Source organism: Diadema antillarum, unplaced genomic scaffold (assembly GCF_040938485.1).
Source record: "Diadema antillarum isolate AM-2024a unplaced genomic scaffold, OU_Dant_1.0 scf00000136, whole genome shotgun sequence".
In the NCBI taxonomy this organism is placed as follows: Eukaryota; Metazoa; Echinodermata; class Echinoidea; order Diadematoida; family Diadematidae; genus Diadema; species Diadema antillarum.
Genome location: NW_027271025.1, coordinates 1,722,815 through 1,741,034, shown reverse-complemented (window position 1 = coordinate 1,741,034; position 18,220 = coordinate 1,722,815). Strand labels below are relative to the sequence as shown.

Here is an 18,220-nt window from a genome sequence, read left to right as displayed (position 1 = left end):
AGTATCAAGCTTTGTTCCCAGATTTGTTAGCAATAGTTGAACATCCAGAATTATAGTCATTCATTACAACTTACGCAACGATGAATCATTATGGCCCCTTAAACCAGCCTCTCCCACACGTCACATGTAAAAAGATCTGTTAATGGAAGTGACTACATGGGTAAGTCACTTGTATCTCTTCTGATTAAAATCGCCAAGTGGTAACTCCTACTTAGAACGACAAATTTGCCTAAAATTATGCAAAATGCAATGTCCATGGCGACGTCCCACCAGAAGAAGGTCAAACATCTACAATCTGCAAGTGATCACTGCCACACAATATGTGCGTGTACTTTCTACAATTTTTTTTTTTTACTTTGGGTTAACTGACGAGATAGACTGAGTCAGTCAAGGTTGTTGGGACTGATAGGAAGGTCTTACGTGCATTCCTAGTATTTTCGAAGAATTAGAATAAGGGGGCCTCCAAAAATATGAAGTGTTGATCATAGTACGTTCTAGTAACAATCGTGTTAACATACAGAAAATTTCGCTGCGTGGCAAACTATTGGTCAAGTAATATTGACAGGAAAACATCGCCGCGATGTCGACATTTTGAGCCGATCCCGGAACCGTAATGCTCACCTGCGCACATTGCTGATTGGTGCTCAACGGGGCACGCCTTGTATCGGTATCGCACGAGTCAACCTAACATCGGACTATTATACACAATTGTCTACCAGCACCACGTCTCATTATTCTTTCCGGTTATCACAGAGTTGACTGTAGAAGACAAGTCATCTCCGTCTCATACTTCTGTCTTTCTCCTGTGGGTGACGTGAACAAAGAACAGCGTAGACAAAATGCGTGAAATTGTGCATGTCCAGGCCGGCCAGTGTGGCAACCAGATTGGAGCAAAGGTGAGAAGTCCCCCATCTATTATTTTTTCTTTCAGATATAGTTATTGGGTTTTTTTTATAGCGTTGCACTTTTAATGGCGTGATATCAGCTAAGTATGCTTTTTATCATATAGATTCAAAACAAGCAAGAGAGAGAGAGAGAGAGAATGGCATGACTCTGCCAAATTGTTATTTCCTAAAGTTAATCATCATTTAAAGGAAAGATGATATCGAAGGAAATTATTCACAGAATAAGATATTGCAAAATAAGATAACGAGACTTAAAGGACGTCGCAGAAAACTTTTTGTTTTGTGTTTCTTCAAACTCTCGTTTTCTGGTTTGACTTTGTGTCTCCCATGTCAGGTCCATCTTTTAAGCGCATTGAATCTAAAAGGTCAGAAATATGTATCTGTCGTTTGGTCGAATATTGAGCTGAAAATCCTATCCAGTTTATTTCGTGCAAGAGTTATATGATTTCTTGTGCTGTGACCGTTTCTCGGTATTGCCTATTGTTCAAAGTTGAATCACACTATACGACGCGATCAATTTCATGAACCTTTTAGGCACTAGGTATATGTTTATTAATCCTTTCTCCTGACATGTTTAAATTCTTTTAACAGTTCTGGGAGGTTATCTCTGACGAGCACGGCATCGACCCGACTGGAACCTACCATGGCGACTCCGACCTCCAGTTAGAGCGCATCAACGTCTACTACAATGAGGCCTCGGGAGGCAAGTACGTTCCAAGGGCAGTGCTCGTCGACCTCGAACCCGGCACCATGGACTCTGTCCGAGCCGGACCATTCGGTCAGATCTTCAGACCGGACAACTTTACTTTCGGCCAGAGTGGAGCAGGCAACAACTGGGCAAAGGGACATTACACAGAGGGAGCCGAGCTGGTCGACTCCGTGCTCGATGTCGTCAGGAAGGAATCGGAAAGCTGTGACTGCCTTCAGGTAACCTAAGCTGCATTTCCTCTGCCAGTAATACAATAGTTGGCCAATTCTTCGCATTGCGCACGACCATAATTCAAGTAACGAATCTTTAGATTAGAACCAGTTGTTAAAATTAAATCACCAGTTTCTGTTCTCGGCAAATATTGCTCACAATTTTATGTCATTGCATTCATCGTGTCATGGGCATGATGAGCATCTCCAGATGTGAGTTCAACGGTCTGGAAGGTAATGTGATTACAATGTATTTCTTATCTCGCTTCATACAGGGCTTTCAGCTAACGCACTCTCTTGGAGGTGGTACTGGTTCCGGTATGGGCACACTGCTGATCAGCAAGATTCGGGAGGAATATCCAGACCGCATCATGACGTCATTCAGCGTTGTTCCGTCACCGAAGGTTTCAGACACTGTTGTTGAGCCGTACAATGCAACTTTATCAATCCACCAACTTGTCGAAAACACAGACGAAACATTCTGTATCGACAACGAAGCCCTTTACGACATCTGCTTCAGGACCCTCAAGCTCACCACACCAACCTACGGTGACTTGAATCATCTGGTGTCTGCTACCATGAGTGGTGTTACCACCTGCCTCAGGTTCCCTGGACAGCTCAACGCTGATCTCCGCAAGTTGGCAGTCAACATGGTTCCCTTCCCTCGTCTCCACTTCTTTATCCCAGGCTTCGCTCCTCTGACCAGCCGTGGAAGCCAGCAGTACCGTGCTCTCACCGTTCCCGAGCTGACGCAGCAGATGTTCGACGCTAAGAACATGATGGCAGCCTGCGATCCTCGCCATGGCCGCTACCTCACAGTTGCCGCGATGTTCCGTGGTCGCATGTCAATGAAGGAGGTCGACGAACAGATGCTGAACGTCCAGAACAAGAACAGCAGCTACTTCGTCGAGTGGATCCCCAACAACGTCAAGACCGCCGTCTGCGACATCCCACCACGTGGTCTTAAGATGGCTGCCACCTTCATTGGCAACAGCACCGCTATTCAGGAACTCTTCAAGCGCATCTCTGAGCAGTTCACTGCCATGTTCCGACGAAAGGCTTTCCTCCACTGGTACACCGGTGAGGGCATGGACGAGATGGAGTTCACTGAGGCTGAGAGCAACATGAACGACTTGGTGTCCGAGTACCAGCAGTACCAGGACGCCACCGCTGAGGAAGAGGGCGAGTTTGACGAGGAGGAGGAGGAAGACGACATGCAGCAGCAGGAGGAGGTCTAAGATTGCTTGGATCTTTTCAATCATTGACGAAACCTATGATTTCTATCAAGACTTTTTCACAATCTTCAGTCAATCTCGAGAAAAAGAGCATTGCTCCAGTATAAGTATTCAGATTTGACTAGATGTTTTCGGAAACATAGCCAAAAATATACATATCAACTAGGAGTGAAACCGACCGAAAAGAAATGAAAAAAAAAAACATGATAAACAATAATACCATCCATCTAGTTTAGTTGAAGTAATCATGTGCAATCGAAACAAATCTCTTTGAGACGAGGAAGCATCGAATGTATTTATTCACAATGATTATAGAATGGAACTGCGGGATACACACAGAAGGCTCAAAACGATATTTTATGTCCTGGACCAAACAATTAAAGTAAAGCTTCAATGAATAACCATGAGCACACAATGAACATGATGAAGTGTTTGTAAATTGCTGAAGATGAGCCTGTATAACTAAAACGTGACGACGTGTAAGTTCTTCGTCTCAGATTAAGTTGAATATATATGCCGCCTTGACGGATGAATCGCAATAAAATAAGAGAAAAATTCATCTTAAAGAATAAAGCTGTTTTGAGCATATAATAAGTGTAAACCTGTCCTCGAATTTCACAGTGTGTGTGTGTGTGTGTGTGTGTGTGTGTGTGTGTGTGTGTGTGAGTGAGGGAGGGAGCGGGAGAGACATACAAAGTATGTGTGGGTGTGTATGTGTTTATGTACGTGTGTGGATGTGGCTGTGTTTGAACAGAGAGAGGGGGAGGGACGATACGGAATGAACACACAAAACAGATAATGAAAGCGATGTAGGCATATATCCTCAATAAACTTGATGAGCATATCCACGCATATATTAAATTACATGATTCATTTCTCGTCAGTAGTGGACGATTCACGTTACAGAGTCCAATATTCCAAATTACAGTAATGATCACTGTCATACATTTGACCTTCATGCATTCCTATGTGAATCATGGCAGTAAAACCAGGAAAAAGGATCAGTGAGAAACTGCGAACATATTGGATATATTCACGTGAATCCCTGTAGGCGATGTTAAAGGGATGGTACAGTTTCGGTTGAGATAGACTTTGAGGTTTCCAGTGTTTCTTGATGATTTTTTTTTTGTGATAATGAGAAACCCCTATGAAATATGGAAGAGCATATACATTAATTCTGAGAGGAATTCAAAGTTTATTTGATGAAAATTGGCTTGAAATTGCTGTAATATCCAAAACAAAGCAATCCTGAAAAAAAGGTATTACCCACTTTTTATTTGGATCGCTTTGTTTTACTCTGGGTTTCTTTTTTACATCTCAGCCATTTCAAAATAATTTTCATCTAATAAACTTTCAATTTCTCTTAGAATTGTATGTTTTTGTTTTTGGTGGTTTTTTTTTTTTTGGTTTCATAAATAGGTTTTGAAGCATCTCACAAAAAGCAGATTCTCATCTCAGCCAGCACTATTACCATCCCCTTTAACGGCCTGTGCTCGTCATGCGACCAGGGCGCTTATAACATGGCATCTCTTCACGTGGGTAATAGTCTTTCCGTATCTCTGTAGAGTTGAGCAGATGCCAGATTGAAAAAAAAAGCAAAAAACAAAACAAAACAAAACAAACAAACAAAAAAGCAAACAAACCAAGTAGTGGTAGAAATATCACGGGGGGGGGGGGGTGGTGTGTGTGGGTGTGTGTGTGTGTGTGGGGGGGGGATGTTTGCTTAAAAGTTGTCCCGCCGCAGGGCAAGCATGTAAAAGGTAAGAATGACAAATGTCAATATGGCAGAGGTGAAATTTTAGTTAATTTTAGAAAATTTAGTTAATTCATCATATGAAATTGAATTGAAAATATTGATTCTGATTTTAGCACGGAAGTTTTTACCAGTGGCATTTACCTCTTCCTTATTTGTCAATTTATTGCTTTTACCTCTAACATTTTTATCTCACTTCTTTTTCACCTTGGATGTTTCAAATTCTGATATCTTTATTACCAGTGACATTTTTACGGTTTAAAGTTTCCCGTGTTATTTAGGTGGGGTTTTTTTTTCACCGCAGGTATTACATCTCAGATGTTTTTACTTCTGGATTTTTACATCAAACCAAGTTGGTCAGAACAATCAGGAGGGTGGGAAATACCTCGTCTGAGTATTAAAAGAGTATCAAGAACTACCTTGAGGAAGAGAATTGCAACATTGCCTTTTTCTTTTCAATCCGATAAAACGAAGCAGTTCGCTGAAGCCTTAATATTCATACAAATCAGAAATATTTCAGACACTCCTTATGTGTCAAAGTAGATGATTACCGGACAATTAATAGACGGTCATAATTAATCCTTTACTTGATTGGACTTATATTATCGCTGTATGCGTTCATTGTGGACAAGAAAAACACGCGTCCTGATGGAATTTCCTTCATGTAGACTGAAATGGCTTGCAACGGATTCATGCCGTGTCTTTGCAAAAGTTATCTGAAGGTAAAAATACACGCATATACTCGAGGCATGCACACACACAAACACATTATGTAGGAACCGTATAGCAATTACCGGACAACCATGCAGCTTCATCCAAGCTTATCAGCCAATTATGTGGAGCCTCTCTATGTCGTGATATTGCTGAATTATAAATGGTTTTATAAAATGAAGAGGCAATGGATATGAAGCCAGGTTCCGCACCTTTTTTTTCCCATTCAAGGACATGCATGCCCAGAGCTCTGAAAAGCATGTGTCCCTCAGCCGCTTGGGCGCCATTTTAACGGGGGCGATTTGTTTACCCTGGATACTCCTTAGCAACGCATTTCTCAGACCACCCTCCTTGATTGCTCCCACGCTGCCCGATACTTGAACTTCTACTGCAAACGATATTCGTCAGTAACTGAAAGGGTAAATGCAATTAATGGTGGAGATATAGACCAATTTTCATATGTTCCCTTGCTTAAGCACACAGTCACTAATGGGAGGAGAACAACTAACGAAACTAACATGACATCTTGGCATCTCTTGATTTTCCCTTTCTAATGGAAATTGGCGGAAAGGAATGAATCGAAAAACCATGATGTCATCCTGTTAAGCAGGCCTTTTAGCGTGTTAAAATATATTAGGCCTATGTTCTGAACACGTCTTATTTATTTTAAAATCAACGTCCAAGACCAATATGATGTGATGTTTTTTTTTAAGTAACTATTGTCAATATTCCATAATTCCTGTGACACAACTGCAGCAATTGCATCATTATTCTTTAATGGCAATTTCATAACTATTCTGTTCCCTCCTCATTCCTCTTGTCTTGGTATTAGGGTAGTGGGGATATTGACCGTGGACACCCCCCCCCCCCACACACACACACACATACACACACACTACAAACGTTCCGCGGCCCCTGTATTTCTATTACATTTTATACTAGGTAGGCCTATATAATATTTGCCTGGGAGCTAAAAAATGCATGCATGACTTTGACAAAGGGGGCATTCATTCCAAAGAAATCCGGAGTCATTGCGAAATATCAACGGCGTTTTCAATCTTCAAATGTGCTTGCCTTACTGCGTCTTGTGCGATAAACATGATAAATGCGTGGCATTAGTAATATATGAGTGGATTATACCAATTACTACGATATTTTCAAGTGTTATGATAGGGAAAGGCAATTTAAGTGATTAAGCCGCAGGGAGGAGCTCATGTTGAAAAATCAATGAAATTCAATGAACGCATACATATAGGCACCATTGCCAAATGGCGCTTCTCAGCATATCGCCACATGTGGAGTGGTACCAGACTTCTAATTATTACTGTTCACGTGATCACGTGGTTGCCATAGCGAAGCTAGTGGTTTCTCACACGCTTAACCACCTTAATCAACATTGCGGTTGTGTGTGTCGGACCCAGTCATTATGAGCTGCCACACCTCGGTTGAGGGATCGCCTGCGAATACAGCCCAGCAAGGAGACAAGCAACCATCCAGTTATCACACGAAATACTATGATAACAAGTCAGAGTTGGGTTTTTGTTTCCGTTGATCCCTGAATTTATGTGTGTTCGTCTGTAAAATATATATTTTTTATGTCTGTGAGTCTGTGTGTCTGTGTAGATGATTAACAGATAACCTCAGCAATAATTTCTCCGTCATTTACTCTTCAAGATTCTCTCGAGGTCCGACTACACATCATCTCGCTCTTCCTAAAAAATTGTGCATCGTTTTGATAGGTGTGTTTCCATAGCTCCTCAACATGCGTGAAATTGTCCACCTCCAAACCGGCCAATGCGGGAACCAGATTGGGTCAAAGGTAAGCACTGTGACGACTGAAATTCACAGTTGTTTCACATTTGCGCCAACTTCCTGTTATACTGTAGTCTTACTAAAATGTGTTGTTGAGTTATAGATTTGGAACTTTACAAGTCACGTGTAATGCGCTTCATTTGTACGTTAAACCGTATACTGGGGTTTTTGTTTTGTTTTGTTTAGCGGAAGATCTGCTCTTTTTCGACAATTTCATACACGTAGCTACTGTACACCACAAAGAGATACTCACTGGCTAGACCAAACTTGCATGACGAACACCTTTCGTGTATTGCCACTTTTTCCTACATTTTTGAGTCAGAAAAAAAAGAGAGAAAAACCCTTAATTCGTGTTAGCAATGAGGATTCATTCCAAGATACTCTGTTTAAGAGAAGCGAAACGAAAGGAGGGTTTATTCTTTCATCCTCTGCGTGGTTTTCTTGACATTGTCGTTCGACAAATGACAATATCGTAGAGAAAGATACTTGGATTACACAGTTAGACATCTGCATTTTGACGATTTTTGAACAAATGATTTAGAAAAAAGTCTTCTTTTGATTTCGAGTGAAGTTCTGAGTTTTTGTTTTGTTTTGTTTTTAAAAATGGGGATAATTCTATGAAATTATAGGTCAAGGGCATTTTGACAGCTTGAAAAATTTCTCATCAAAACTACTACCACCCCCTTTATAAATTAAAAAGTAGTAGCTTTGCTAATTTGAATTCATTCATTCATTCATTTCATTTCGTTTTATTTCATTTCCAACAATACAAAACATTTACGGTTACATGCACATAATAACACAATATCAATACAATGTAGCAACGTAGAAAAACAATGTGAAATCAACAATAATACGCTTCAAGTTCTGATGATAACGAATTGAAGTAAAGTTGCAGGAAATGGAGGAGACATGCTGAAAAGCAAATCTTGTCTTTTGTAGTCTCCTCGTGGACAATATGATTATTTAGTGAATGTGTTTGAATGCTTTCATTAGTGATTGTAATTCAATATTTCATGATGGAAACGTCTGTATCTCAGGGCCATCGTGGCTATGATGGAGGGATGCAATTAGTATATTATGTCAATGTATATATGAATTATGGACGGTCGCTTATTTGTGTCTATTATTCGCATAACCAAGACATGACAGTGTTTGAATGAATTATACGGAGGTATACCGCTCAAAGCAGGTGTTTTAAGCACACTTGCCACGCGATGAACCGATAATACGGAGGCTCATCCTATATAGGCCACGCTCATCTCGTGGTGCTTTCAAATATAGCTTCCTTCAATGTCCTTATTCACGTGTGCGCTTATTCAGCCCTTTCTTTCATGAATTTGCAGAGTATAAAGAAAACAATAAATCGTTATTTCAGTCGCGCAGCTGCCGCCCAAGAATCTAAGTCCGTCTGAAATTTTCCTTGGTTACTCTGCCAGTTTACAGACCTCACAGTTGCTATCGTGCTGCCTCTAAATATATACAAACTGTTGATTACATGTCAAGTGATTGCAACAAAAAGTATAGCGTAAACGTGGAAAGGATAGAATTTAAGGGAAGATCATCATTGTAATTTATTGGTGAATAATAAAACTGAATGTTAGTTTCGCTGCTCTCAATGTTTCAATTACAGACAGTCGTTCTGATCATCATCACATAGCTTGAAGGCAAGAGCTGGACTGCATATATGTAGTGGAGTGGCTTTGTGGAATCCTTTATAAATATTTGAATATAAATGTAGAAATGTAAAAACATTTTCACGACAAAGTAGAGGCAAGTAAACACTAATTTCAGAAAGAAAAAGGTCAGCACTTCTTAGAAATGTTGTGTTGACAAGGGCTACGAAAGGAAAATTTGGGTGGATTGATCGTTAATTTTGTGAGAATTTTTATCCATGGTCTATTACAAGAAGAACGAATATCATGTCCAACAATGAATTATTATCATAATTTTCCTATTTCTCGAAAGTTCTGGGAGGTGATTTCTGACGAGCATGGAGTTGACCCAACTGGAACCTACCATGGCGACTCCGACCTCCAGCTAGAGCGCATCAACGTCTACTACAATGAGGCCACTGGTGGCAAGTACGTCCCCAGGGCGGTGCTCGTCGACCTCGAGCCCGGCACCATGGACTCCGTCCGAGCCGGACCATTCGGTCAGATTTTCAGACCGGACAACTTCGTCTTCGGTCAGAGTGGGGCAGGGAACAACTGGGCCAAGGGACACTACACGGAGGGAGCCGAGCTGGTCGACACGGTGCTGGACGTGGTTAGAAAGGAAGCTGAGAGCTGCGACTGTCTTCAAGTAAGTGCCTACAAAACAAAACCAATCCATGATTAACGAAATAATTGGATTCAAAACGTTCTGTTAACCTTGCTACATGACAATTTCATTGGTTCGACGTATTCATAAGTAAACTTGCGCTTTTACCTATTGCCATTTACAGGGTTTCCAGCTAACGCACTCTCTTGGAGGTGGTACTGGTTCCGGTATGGGCACACTGCTGATCAGCAAGATCCGAGAGGAATACCCTGATCGCATCATGACCACATTCAGCGTGGTTCCCTCACCGAAGGTTTCAGACACTGTAGTTGAACCTTACAACGCCACCCTGTCAGTCCACCAGCTGGTCGAGAACACTGATGAGACATTCTGCATCGACAACGAAGCCCTCTACGACATCTGCTTCAGGACCCTCAAGCTCACCACACCAACCTACGGTGACCTCAATCATCTGGTATCTGCCACTATGAGTGGCAGTACTACTTGCCTCAGGTTCCCTGGACAGCTCAACGCTGATCTCCGGAAACTGGCAGTCAACATGGTTCCCTTCCCCCGCCTCCATTTCTTCATCCCAGGCTTCGCTCCTCTGACCAGCCGAGGTAGCCAGCAGTACCGTGCCCTCACCGTTCCCGAGCTGACACAACAGATGTTCGACGCAAAGAACATGATGGCTGCCTGCGACCCTCGTCATGGTCGCTACCTAACCGTCGCTTCTGTTTTCCGCGGCCGGATGTCAATGAAGGAGGTTGACGAACAGATGCTGAACGTCCAGAACAAGAACAGCAGCTACTTCGTCGAGTGGATCCCCAACAATGTCAAGACCGCCGTCTGCGACATCCCACCACGTGGTCTCAAGATGGCTGCCACCTTCATTGGCAACAGCACCGCCATCCAGGAGCTCTTCAAGCGCATCTCTGAGCAGTTCACTGCCATGTTCAGGCGAAAGGCTTTCCTCCACTGGTACACTGGAGAGGGCATGGACGAGATGGAGTTCACTGAGGCTGAGAGCAACATGAACGACTTGGTGTCCGAGTACCAGCAGTACCAGGACGCCACCGCCGAGGAAGAGGGAGAATTCGAGGACGAGGAAGAGGAAGATGGAGAGGACGAGCAATATCAAGCAAACATTTAAGGGTATTATAGGGTTGCTACGTTACGAACGACGGGGGAATCATCGAGAAGTTTATAAGAGCATTTAATAGTGTCTTACTTCATTCATTCGCGCTTTCTGTCTCAATCATAAAATGGGAGAGCTTCGGCAATTTAAATGATTCAAATTTCCACACAAAGATGATAAGATGAAAAGTTGGTTGAAAGAAGCTAGACAAGTGAAGCCGAGCATATCATTTACATAATTTACGAAACTGTATAGAGTGAGCGTTTGTAGAGGAATCAATGTATAAAAAGCGTTATCATATCTAAATTATAGCCAAAATTAATTGTTTGAATAGAATTTCACACAATTGATATTTACAGGTCTAATCCGGTGACACTATTGCAATGATTACCAGCATGGAGTATGTCGAGTTTCTTCCCGTAATAACAAAGGATACTCCTATTTTGTTTTGTTTTTTTAAAGATGCATGCCTTCAGTAGAAGATTTTTTACTTTGCAGGGGTTTTATGACGCACAATAAGGGAGTGAGTAAAACTTGTTACTGCCACTCTCAGTGCAAAAAAAAAAAAAAAAAAAAACTGCTACACCCTAATCAATCTGAGCTTTAATCAAAAGTTGAAGAAGCTGTTGTGCGGCTTTCTGTGGGTTTGTTCGTTCGCTTCCATGATAGAAATTGCATCGTAAAATTTTGAATACATTATTGTGTTCCCTCTATATCATCCATTAACTGTTATCTAGTGTAATGACAAAGATCAGAATCACTGTGAACTGTCAAAACAAGTGCAATCGAAACAGATTCCACATAAGTTCTGGATGGTACTCTGCGTATAGGCGTTCTGGCAGCTAGACTTAAATAATTTATTTCATTGTTCTTTAAGAGGACGATTGGTTGTTCGTCAAACTTTTTGCGGAGTGTCAATGTATTTTAATTATGTTCTGTCACGTTTGAAAGTTGTCAAAGTGATTTGGCTTTGCGTCTAGAAATACATACAATGAATATAATAAAGTCACTTCCACATGGCAGAGAATTCCAGCAGCCTCCGTTAAACAAGACAGAAGGCTTCCGAAGATGAAAAATTATTGTAAACTTGTGTACTTCATGAAAAAGGCGTGAACACTTTGACTTTCAACCCTGCAATCAAAATTTACAAATTACATTTGCAGTGGTGAGGAAATAGGTGTGACCATTATGTTCAGTGTCAACTGAACAACAGCGCGGTTAGTAATCAGTTCCGTGGCTTAATTATTGCATAATTTTATGTTGATGTTGTATTTTTGAATAATTAAAGAGCAATATGCAGCAAAATTGATACAAAACAAAATCACGCAGAGCAATTGTATTGTGAGTGAGTGCTGATTCACTTGAATAGGTCGAAAGTGCATACGACCCGTACAGAGCGCTTCATGCATTAAGCACCGTGTATGATAAACTCCCAAGGACACTGTCACGTTATTAATTATCCGTGTATGATTATGGTTGTTGGGGTGGTTCAGGGTAAATCTTTGTTAAGCACAGCTTGTCATGCATATATACACAGTTGTATATTGCTCTTCTCACTCATATTGTGCAGCGGGCTCTATGATATCCACAGAGATTAACTATAGCAACGGCATTTCAAAAGTGCAATGTAAAACCACGTGGCTCTGACGAAGGAGGTTCTGGGGAGCTTATAGGTCCTCATCGTATTGATAGACAAAGTAAACTCATACAAACGGATTGGTAGAGGTTTCAGAAAAATTTGACCTAGAATAAGAAAATGATGAAATTATAAAACTTTCAGCCGTTTTTACAAAATGGTGATATTTGGAAAAGATATAGGCCTACACTGTATACAAAATAATGAAGAATAAGTGTTGTTCTCACCTTACAAATGTACGATTTACCTCTACATAAATTTCACTATATTTCGCTGTCTTGACGTGAAATAAATGAGAATAATTTGTGTCTTCAACACCAAAGCACTGTCGTCTCATAATAACCTATGTAACAATCTGCGTGTTGTTGCTACCTATAGATCGCTCTTCGGTGAAGGAAAAAAAAACGTGAATAAAAAAAACAACTTGCAAATTCCTCATGGCAACTCCTATTGTGATGAAACTTTATTCTGTATGAAAGCCAACATAGTTGTGGTGTGTAATCTCACGTTTAGTATACGTCCCTTCAAAGAGGCCTCCCTGCACAAGCTCCATGGCTGAGTGCTGATGATTGGATAGATTCGCAATAATATGCAAACGAACACAAAACCCATGCATGATTACAGCCTCGAGAATCCTATACAGGCAATACAATTACATTAGCTTTCAGAATGCCTATATATCTACACTAATCTGACTCGTCTGAATAAACGCTGAGAGGGTAAAGATATCCACAGTAAAAATAATGCTAGTAATGTTGGAAATGTTGGAAATATATCAAAGCAGTCCAATTCTTCAAACACAAACGTATTACGTTAAAAGCGATTCAGCATATACCTGACGGCGTAATAAATCTTTATTATGGGTCATTAAAAGGACTCTAGTTAACGAGAATCCTCTAATAGACGTGATATCCTGACATTATTATCTACATCTCTACGATGTGTTTTATGTATGCCTATATCAGTAGAGGGAAATCCTTGAAATATCATGATATATCAAATTCAAGATTCTATAGTGAATTTGAAATCATTATATTATCATTCATAGTTTGTAATAATAATTATGAATTTGTTTTCTATTCACCAACACCATACGCGTGATCTCTCCCCTCCCCCCTCCCCCCCCCCCAAAAAAAAAAAACGGTCACGAGAGAACGTTACAGTCATGAAAGTGTAGGCCCTATGCATCACACGATGTTATTCGACACATTTTCAATACATCCTCGTGCCATGTATGACACGTTTCCAGACAGGCACTGTTTGCTTTTCACACCGTAACGGTTAATTCTAGTAGTTCCTGTTATTCACAATTTGTTTTCCTGTTTTCTTTATCATTGTTAAGGGGGGGGGGAGGAGGTTATGATTGGTGGGTCTAGGGCTCGTAATGTTTTTCTTCGTTTTGTAGTTTCCTGAACGGCGACATGCATGACATGCTATGAACTGAGAGCTCAGGAAATGTGAGAGATAGGGTGTGTTTATAATTTTCCACATTTTCTATTTCGTTTTCACTCACACGCAGCTACATACGTACACTCACAATACAAGCAAACACACACACACACACACACACACACACACACACACACACACACACACACATAAAAGAATCATTGTGTTTGTGTTGGTTGTGTTGTTTTCTGTTTTCCTTCATGTGTGATTGTTGCTGTATTTCGGTTTTGATTTTGAAAGGGGCAACGTCATAGCTCACTTGCTTATACATGTACTTGGTAACATTTCCAACACTTATTATTCATGGCTGCCGAATCATCGAGACATGCCATGCCCATCTACAGATCAGACTTTTGTGAAACCGTTAGATAGATAATACAACCCTCCCCACCAATAGGGCCAACAGAAAACAAGATCAAGGATAACATTATATTAGATAGTCAATAAATGACCACACTTTTTAGGTTTAGATGCCTTTATGAGCAGATCAATGGTCCAAAGATTGAGGAAGTGTCACCCAATAAGGTAGTGTGAACGGTTCTCATTCCAATGCATCTCTATATTATGATGTAATCCTTATCTGATACTAGCATGGAATCCACATAATTATCTCTTGCTTCTTGCATTATGCGATCACCCGGCAGAAGCACCTCCCCATTTGGCTTACATCGTTTGGTTAGGAAGACTAGCAGGATGAAATCATTCATTTGAATTCGATACTTCATTTCTTCTTTCATGATCGCAGTGGAATTACATACAGTATTAAAGGTCGTAAATTCCTATTGCAAGTACAACGAACGTTTCCGTAGTTAAAGATTAATGTCTCCCAACATCGTGTATAAAATCTTGCTGTAATACACTTGAATTTAAAAAAAAAAATGAAAAACTAACTCAACGTCACTCGAAGATACAGTCCCCTTGCATCCAAGAATAGACGGTTATTTTTTCGGGGTCCGAATAAATTGACTGGAAATCTAAAGTAATGTTCCCTCCTCAATCATAAGGAAGATTCCAGCTTTATCATCCCGAAGAAAGGTCTGAATTACCGGTACCTCAACATCATAGCATCTTTTTGAAAGAATCTAATTTTGAGGGTTGCAAAATAGACTCACGAACTTCAATTCGAGAGCCCAAATGAAAGTACATAAGGTTTCCTTGTATTTAAAAGAGCAAGACTCGTTTACCATCCATCTGTTAAAGCGATGAGTAATTTGGATACAGTTTCAGCCATCGTGAAAGAAAAGTGCTGGTACCACTCAAAGAACGACCCAGCACGAAACCTTGGAGGGAGTCACGATTTTTGTGACTAGTACTGTAGTACTGTAGCGAAGGTTTCATCCTTGCTGTTCTGTTGTGTGATTTTCTTTTTAACCCTATATACCATCTCCCAACAGCCTAGCGCAAGCACTGGCAGGTCAGACTGTAGACATTTTTACTGTGCTTTACATGAAAGTGGAAGAGAAGAACATTCGAAATCCTTTGTGTGTGTTTCTACGAACCCTTCAAAAGTACAACCAAACTGTCCCGTGTACAATCATCTCATATACAAGATACTATTCAAATGTGGCATTACTCCAGCAGGAATCGCCTGAGAAATCAAAAGCTGTAGTACTTTATCAAACGTAAACAATCTGAAACGGTGAGTTAGCTCAATCGGTAGCGCGTCTGCCTCACGATCCAAAGGACCCCGGTTCGATTCCCGGGTCCCCGCACTGAACAATGTTGTGTGTATTTATATCGTCCCCTGTATATAGTAAGAGGCAAAACACTCTGTCCCTCGAATAAGACATAAAATATAGGTCTCTTGTGTGAGACAGTCACACTTCACGCATGTAAAAAGACCCCTCTTCATTTATTCATTGCAAAAAGCAGAGTGTTTAACCCGGTGAAGTGGTCCCGCCTTATATCCAATTGGACCCAATGGAAGACCACCTATTGCAGCCGAATAATGGACTATCCTGTCATCTTCTCAGACGGAAAAAAATGAAGTAAGCAAACAAACAAACAAACAAACAAACAAATATCAAAGAACATTATACAAATTTAACTTACAATCACAGTCTCGGTGTAATCATTTAAGGTACATTTGGTATATGCCTCTATGTCTCAATTCTCAAAGGTCAACTACAGGATTTATTGTAATCAGTGACAAGAAACTCTCTGCAACGACGCATTCAATGTGCATGAGATCGGCATAACAAGCAAAATGTAGAAAAAGAATAGTAGGGTTGTAGTAACATTACCTCTCTAAACTTAGAAAAAACAACATGGCGATCTATGCGAAAATCGAGAGGAAGTTATTTTTTTTTCCTACTTTCGCTCGAAGACTTCATGAAGACTTCTTTTTTTAGGAGGGGGGTCAACTTGGGGTTTTTTTTCTCCATTTGTATGAATAAACTCATTATGACAAATCAGCAATGTTCACATCAAAATGTGAATAAGAGTATTAAAAAGTACGCAAAATAAATAAATTTCCTGCATAGAGGTAAACAAATATATATGTCATTAGGGATCATTTTAGCTTTTTTTTTTGTTGAAGTATTTTTGTTTGAGGCATAATTGATTGTTATTAACATTTAGGTTTTCATGCGCATTGATGTGCTCGTTTGATTAACATAAAGTTTTAGGTAGATTTATGTCAATAAAAAAAGTACATACAATGTTCCTGAATCCTAAATATCTTAGTTGATGACTTTTTTCTGAGATTTATGCCAATTCTATATCACTTTTGTATATACATGGTACAATTTGCAAAATAGATATTGTATTGTATATTTTAAAAAAGGGAATGTGATTTAGCATCTCAGATCAGAAGAAAGCAGCTGCTTATTTTGTTCATACTAACTTCATTGTAAAAATGAACCTGATATGAATGAATATTTAAAAAAAGGATATCATTAAAAAAGTATGTGTGTATATATATATATATATATACCGTATGTCCCAAAAAAAAATTACAACGGGGCCCTACGCAATGATATCTTTAAAAATATTGCATCAATCTAAATACAAATTCAGGGTATGAAACTATAACTCATTGCCCACATCTTACAGAAAACCCCATTCGATTTGCTTCAGTGGTCAAAGAGAAATGAGGAATTTTGTAGAGGATGTCGGGAATCTCTTTTGTCCAAGTTCTGTCTTGTTCACACACAAAATCATCGAAGTGCTAAACTTGGAAGAATCAGACTCATGACATGCTTTGCTACAATCCCCATTTCTCTGTGACCGCTTAACCAAATCGAATGGGGATTTCTGCAAAATAGAGCTAAGATGTTATATTTTAAGACCCTGACGTAGCATTGAAAAAAAAATAATCATATTGGATGTTATCAATGCGAAAATCTGATTGTAATTTTTGTGGGACATACTGCAGTATGTCCCTCAAAAATTACAATCAAATTTTCGAATTGATAACATCCAAAATGATCAACCTGTCTAAGTGCTACTTTGGATCCTTAAAATATAACATCTTAGCTCTATCTTGCAGAAAACCTCATTCAATTTGATTAAGCGGTCACAGAGAAATGTAGATTGTTGTAAAGCATGTCATGAGTCTAATTTTTCCAATTTTAGCAATTCAATGCTCTAGTGCGTGAATAATAGACAGAACTTGAACAAAAGAGATTCCCGACATCCTCTACAAAATTCCTCATTTCTCTTTGACCACTGAAGCAAGTCGAATGGGGTTTTCTGTAAGATGTGGGCAATGAGTTATAGTTCCATACCCTGAATTTGTATTTAGATTGATTCACTATTTCTAAGGATATCATTGCGGGGGGTCCCGTTGTAATTTTTTTTTTGGGACATACTGTATAGATAAGAATATAATAAAATAAAAAAGTGTGTGTGTTTGTGTGTGTGTCAATGTGTGTGCGTGTGTGTGTGCGTGTGCGTGTGTGTGTGTGTGTGTGTGTGTGTGTGTGTGCGTGTGTGTGTGTGTGTGTGTGTGTGTGTGTGTGTGTGTGTGTGTGTGTGTTGTGTGTGTACTTGTATTGATATCGGGCTCTCTGTCTATTGCGTGTATAATTCCGCGACAATTGCGAAAACACGTGTCGCACAGAACAAAGACAAAACGATCAACAAGTGACAAAGTTTACACCATCACATGCGTGATCAGAGTGTGAGGAGTGATGAATGGAATGTGAAGAAAAAAATAGTCCCGTTATATTCTTCTCGAAACATATGTGGTCTGTCAGTTTTCCCACCCACTGCATTGTGCAAACAAATATGCATTATGTATTATAGAAACGTATTGGTTCTACCCGCCTATGACGAGTGTCTGTATTTCATTACTGCTGTATTTAGTCCGACTGAATAAAGTACCTCACTCTGAATTCGGCTTTACTTTTCCGGATTGCAATTACCAGAGTTATATAAACATAACGATAATCTGCCAAG

The 18,220-nt window shown here is 40.0% G+C and overlaps 2 protein-coding genes across 2 annotated transcripts; both read left to right on the top strand.

Annotated features, from left to right (window-relative positions):
- Positions 1 to 754: 754 nt before the first annotated feature.
- On the top strand, positions 755 to 3,157 carry LOC139720983 (tubulin beta-4B chain-like). The gene is made up of 3 exons (XM_071632314.1): positions 755 to 896; positions 1,497 to 1,832; positions 2,099 to 3,157. The coding sequence occupies exons 1-3, from the start codon at positions 840 to 842 to the stop codon at positions 3,059 to 3,061; spliced, it is 1,356 nt and encodes a 451-aa protein (XP_071488415.1). The 5' UTR covers positions 755 to 839; the 3' UTR covers positions 3,062 to 3,157.
- Positions 3,158 to 7,182: 4,025 nt separating this feature from the next.
- On the top strand, positions 7,183 to 10,749 carry LOC139721002 (tubulin beta-4B chain-like). Its single transcript, XM_071632332.1, has 3 exons — positions 7,183 to 7,341; positions 9,303 to 9,638; positions 9,781 to 10,749. Exons 1-3 carry the CDS (start codon positions 7,285 to 7,287, stop codon positions 10,747 to 10,749), a joined length of 1,362 nt encoding a protein of 453 aa, XP_071488433.1. The 5' UTR covers positions 7,183 to 7,284.
- Positions 10,750 to 18,220: the final 7,471 nt, after the last annotated feature.

Coding starts and splice junctions, on each gene's coding strand:
- LOC139720983 (XM_071632314.1), top strand. CDS start 840: ATGCGTGAAATTGTGCATGTCCAGGCCGGCCAGTGTGGCAACCAGATT. Junction 897..1,496: donor GCAACCAGATTGGAGCAAAG/GTGAGAAGTCCC, acceptor TTCTTTTAACAG/TTCTGGGAGGTTATCTCTGA. Junction 1,833..2,098: donor AAAGCTGTGACTGCCTTCAG/GTAACCTAAGCT, acceptor CGCTTCATACAG/GGCTTTCAGCTAACGCACTC.
- LOC139721002 (XM_071632332.1), top strand. CDS start 7,285: ATGCGTGAAATTGTCCACCTCCAAACCGGCCAATGCGGGAACCAGATT. Junction 7,342..9,302: donor GGAACCAGATTGGGTCAAAG/GTAAGCACTGTG, acceptor ATTTCTCGAAAG/TTCTGGGAGGTGATTTCTGA. Junction 9,639..9,780: donor AGAGCTGCGACTGTCTTCAA/GTAAGTGCCTAC, acceptor TGCCATTTACAG/GGTTTCCAGCTAACGCACTC.